This window comes from Berghia stephanieae, chromosome 14, assembly GCF_034508935.2.
Source record: "Berghia stephanieae isolate SIO BIC M18660-M18661 chromosome 14, UCSD_Bste_1.3, whole genome shotgun sequence".
Lineage (NCBI taxonomy): Eukaryota > Metazoa > Mollusca > Gastropoda > Nudibranchia > Aeolidiidae > Berghia > Berghia stephanieae.
In genome coordinates, this window is record NC_088373.1 from 6,366,135 (window position 1) to 6,371,134 (window position 5,000).

The following is a 5,000-nucleotide window of genomic DNA, read 5'->3' on the forward strand; positions in this document are numbered from 1 at the left end:
CTTAAGAGCCATGAGGCCCATGGAGCCGGAGTTTATCCCGGTTTCGATAGCGTGAAACGGACAATATAAAGTGTTTATCGGATCGGAAGGTCCTGGGTTAGAGCCTCGGGCTCGGTGCATAGTTGAGTCCTTGGAAAAGACTCTTTACTCACATTCTCTCACCGTAAAATGAGTACCTGGCCGTTAACAGCGTTGTCTTTGTCCGACAAAATTGTAATACCGCCTAACAGGCGTCATGTCCCGTCCTCCATGTTAAATGTTGCTGTTGACCAGGGACCTCTTGTAAAGCGCTTTGAGCACATTTAGTGGATATTGCGCTATATAAAGCTCAATTATTAATTATTATTTGCTGTCCTTTGGATAGGACGCTTGTCTATCGCAAAGTACTTTCCGTCATATCTAACATCTAACAGCTATCCAATCACTGGGTGAATAGGGGAACAGAAAACAATCTTGACGACACCCGGGATCAATCTCGGCCCCCCAAGGCGATGTGATGTGAAACGTGTGCTCTACCAACTGAGCTATCGGGACCCCCAATATTAATACGTATTCATTTTTTTGTAGTTCATTTTTTTTTTATCACCGAAACCATTCGGGTATCGAAATATCTTGAGATAAGAGACACCTTAAAGTTTTTGATGATTATCTGATACTACACATACTCCTTTGGAATATAATCACACACACACACATACACACACACACACACACAACGCACATACACACATACACACACACGCACACACATACACACACAAAACACACACACACACTCACAACACACAAATACACATACACACACACAAAACTCACACACACACATACACACACGCGCACACACATACACACACAAAACACACACACACACTCACAACACACAAATACACATACACACACACAAAACTCACACACACACGCACACACACAGAACATACACACACACAACACATACACACAAACCACACACACACACATACACATAAAACGCACACACACGCACACACACACACACACACACACTTGTTGTATAAAAAAGCTCGATCTACACCATTGAGTGATAATCACAACTCGAATCACAATCCAAGCTGAAGACTGTTGATGTCAAGAGGTGGGTAGAAAACTACATTTTCATTTGGGCTGTTGTGTCACATTATCATTATTATTATTATTATTATTATTATTATTATTATTATTATTATTATTATTATAACAATAACTGCTACTATTTTAACTATTATTATTATTATTATTATTATTATTATTATTATTATTATTATTATTATTATTATTATTATTATTATTATTATTATTATTATTATTATTATTATTATTATTATTATTATTATTATTTCTTCTTCTTCTTCTTCTTCTTCTTCTTCTTCTTCTTCTTCTTCTTCTTCTTCTTCTTCTTCTTTCTTCTTCTTCTTCTTCTTATTATTATTATTATTATTATTATTATTATTATTATTGAATGAATGAATGAATGAATGAATTTATATAGCGCCTAGATCCATAATGTGCTCAGAGGCGCTTTACAATATGCAAATAAAACAGAACAATAAATTAATAATTTAAGCATAAAATCAATCATACTGGAATAGCATTAATCAATTTATGATTTAATTACCATGCACTGTGCTACAAGATGAATATTTAGGATATTTATAATATGTAGGCTTTGATAGAAATGTTAAACATCAAATGATATTCGAAAGAGATGTGTTTTAAGTTTCTTTTCAAAATTTTCAAATGTCGGAGATTTTTGAGGGATGAAGGCAGTTGGTTCCATAAGACGGGTGCCGACTGGCTAAAAGATCTCTCACTAAAATTATTATTATTATTATATATTATTATTATTATTATATTATTTATTATTATATTATTATATTATTATTATTATTATATTATTATTATTATTATTATTATTATTATTATTATTATTATATTATTATTATTATTATTATTATTATTATTATTATTATTATTATTATTATTATTATTATTATTATTATTATTAATTATTATTATATTTATTAATATTATTATTATTATTATTATTATTATTATTATTATTATTATTATTATTATTATTATTATTATTATTATTTATTATTATTATTATTATATTATTATTATTACTATTATTATTATTATTATTATTATTATTATATTATTATTATTATTATTATTATTATTATTATTATTATATTATTAATATTATTATTATTATTATTATTATTATTATTATTATTATTACTATTATTATTATTGTTATTATTATTATTATTATTATTATTATTATTATTATTATTATTATTATTATTATTATTATTATTATTATTATTATCATTATTATTTTGACCATCGCAGAAACTTACACATAATATTGTCCACGGTCACAAATTTTTGATATCAAGATTCTTCCGTCTGAAAGACGTTTTAAAGAAAGACATATAAAAAAACATTTTTTTCCCGACGGAAAAAACGTTGTTAACGGCCAGGTACCATTTTAAACCTGAGTACAGTGAAAAAATGTAAGTATTAGAGCCGTTTCCGAGGACTCAACTATGCGCTGCACAAAGCGGGACTCGAACCCAGGACTTTCCGATCGGAAAGCGAGTGTCATAACACAAGGTCACATAGCCGCTCTACTCAACCCGATTATATAGATAGTATTAAGTTGACGTCATTCTTAAGGTCTTTGTTATTGCTTTTTGCCATCCGTGTATATGAATAATTCTCACTAAACTGTATTAACCAGAATATAGATAGTATGCACTTGGCTAAGAAGCTCACAACATTGCCATCTGGAAGTATAACGGACCAACACACAAAACTATGTGTAACCATGAACGTTTATAATCGGGTTAATACAGTTCAGTGAGAATTACTCATAAATGCGGATGGACAAAAAACAATAACAAAGGCCAGAGTGACGTCATCTTCGTTCTATCTATATACGTTCATGGTTACACATAGTTTTGTGTTTTGGTCCGTTATACTTCCGGGTGGCAATGTTATGAGCTTCTTAGCCAAGCCCATACTATATATAACAAACAGATACAAGGCTACTGAAATTACGTCCCAGCAATCAGTGGTCACTAAATGAACCTCGTAATTAACCACTTAACTCCCGTACTGTGGAAAAACGCGTATTTTGGAATTTGACCATGAAAATCTTCCTTCAGATGTCGATCGATTTAAATGACACTCATCTTGTCAACAACAACAAAAAAAAAAACCAAAAAAAAAAAATACCAAACAAACAGCAACAACACAAAAAATCTGAACGCTGGGACGTTATAGATAGAACGAAGATGACGGCATCAGGTCTTTGTTTTTGTTTTTTGCCATCCACGTTTATGAGCAATTCTCACTTAACTGTATTATTCAGACTATAAAAGTTCATGGGTACACAGAGTTTTGTGTGTTGATCAGTTATACTTCCGGATGGCAATATTGTGAGCTTCTTAGCCAAGCGCATACTATCTATAAAAAGAACTTCAGGCGATTCCATGTTTGAGAATTATGTCAAGATAAGGTTCATTTAAATCGATCAACATTTGAAGGAACAGTTTAGTGGTCATATTATTATAAAATACGTGGTCCCCCCCCCCCTCCCCCCCCCCCCCCCCCCCCCCCCCCCCCCCCCCCCCCCCCCCCCCCCCCCCCCACCCCCCCCCCCCTCCCCCCTAGAGTATGGCAATACTCTTCAACAGTCGTAACGTCACTTCCTTCGGTAACTTAGTAACACTGGCTCTAAACTATCGGAACAATGGCGGACGCCCGTATGAAATATTTCTCCCACGAGCATGAAAGTGTATCCAGAGGGGGGGGGGGGGGGGGGGGGGGGGGGGGGGGACATAAATTTGATCATGCTTTGACTTTTACACATCTTGATCACAAGGCATTTGAAAAGTTCTAGCCAGCATGAAGACTAAAAAGTAATGATTTTCTTTGTTTCGAACCAAGATGGTCGCCGTATATATATCATATATATATATATATATATATATATATATATTATATATATATATATATATAATATATATATATATATATATATATATATATATATATATGATTGTGTGTGCGTGTGTGTGTGTGTGCGTTTATGTGTATGCGTTTGTGTGTGTGTCTGGATGTGCGGGTGTGTTTCCTTATTAAGACCTCAATGTGTACTAGCATGTGCTTTCAGTGTACAGTACCTACCATAGTGTGGGTATGTGATCTAATCGTATAACACTCGCTTTCGGATCGGAAGGTCCTGGGTTCGAGCCTCGCTCGGCGCATAGTTGAGTCCTTCGAGAAGGCTCTTTACTCACATTCTCTCACCGTGCTCAGGTATAAAATGAGAACTTGGCCATTAACAGCTTTGTCTCTGTAATAACGCGTAACAGGCGTTTTGTCCTGCCCTAAATGTTAAATGTTGCTGTTGGCCAGCGACTCATTGTAAAGCGATTTAAGCAGGTTTATTGGATATTGCGCTATATAAAAGCTCAATTATAGTACTAGACATGAAATCTATTTAACCCTCAATACCAACGCAATATGATTCAATAGTCTGATGTCTTCAACAGTCGTGACGTCACTTCCTTCCTAATGACGCACGGTAACTTAGTAATATTGGCTCTAAACTATCGGAACAATGGCGGACGCCGTATGAAATATTTCTCCGGCGAGCATAAAAGTGTATCCAGAGGAAAAAAACCCCCATAAATTTGATCATGTTTTGACTTTTACACATTCTGATCACAAGACATATGAAAAGTTCTAGTCAGCATGAAGAATAAAAAGTAATGATTTTCTTTGTTTAGAACCAAGATGGACGCCGTTGCCGGGCGGGTAACATCAGACTACTGAATCCAATTCTCACTAAACTGATAATACTATAAGCGTTTAAGGTTACACATAGCTGTCTGTTGGTAAGTTGTTTCCGGCGGGCGAATGTTGTGAGCCTTTCGTTAAATAGAAAGTATCAATAGGAATATGTCACA

The 5,000-nt window shown here is 34.0% G+C and overlaps 1 protein-coding gene across 2 annotated transcripts in view; it reads left to right on the forward strand.

Annotated features, from left to right (window-relative positions):
• Positions 1–1,001: 1,001 nt before the first annotated feature.
• Positions 1,002–5,000, forward strand: part of LOC144959830 (chitin deacetylase 1-like) — a 17,337-nt gene continuing 13,338 nt past the window's right edge. The window contains exon 1 of one of the 2 annotated variants that reach the window (XM_078892610.1): positions 1,002–1,111. Coding sequence is in view for 1 of the 2 variants with exons in the window: in XM_078892609.1 (XP_078748735.1) it covers positions 1,102–1,111 (10 nt within the window). In the remaining variant the exon portion in view is untranslated. The remainder of the gene's footprint in view (positions 1,112–5,000) is intronic. The other variant, XM_078892609.1, reaches the window with a different exon arrangement.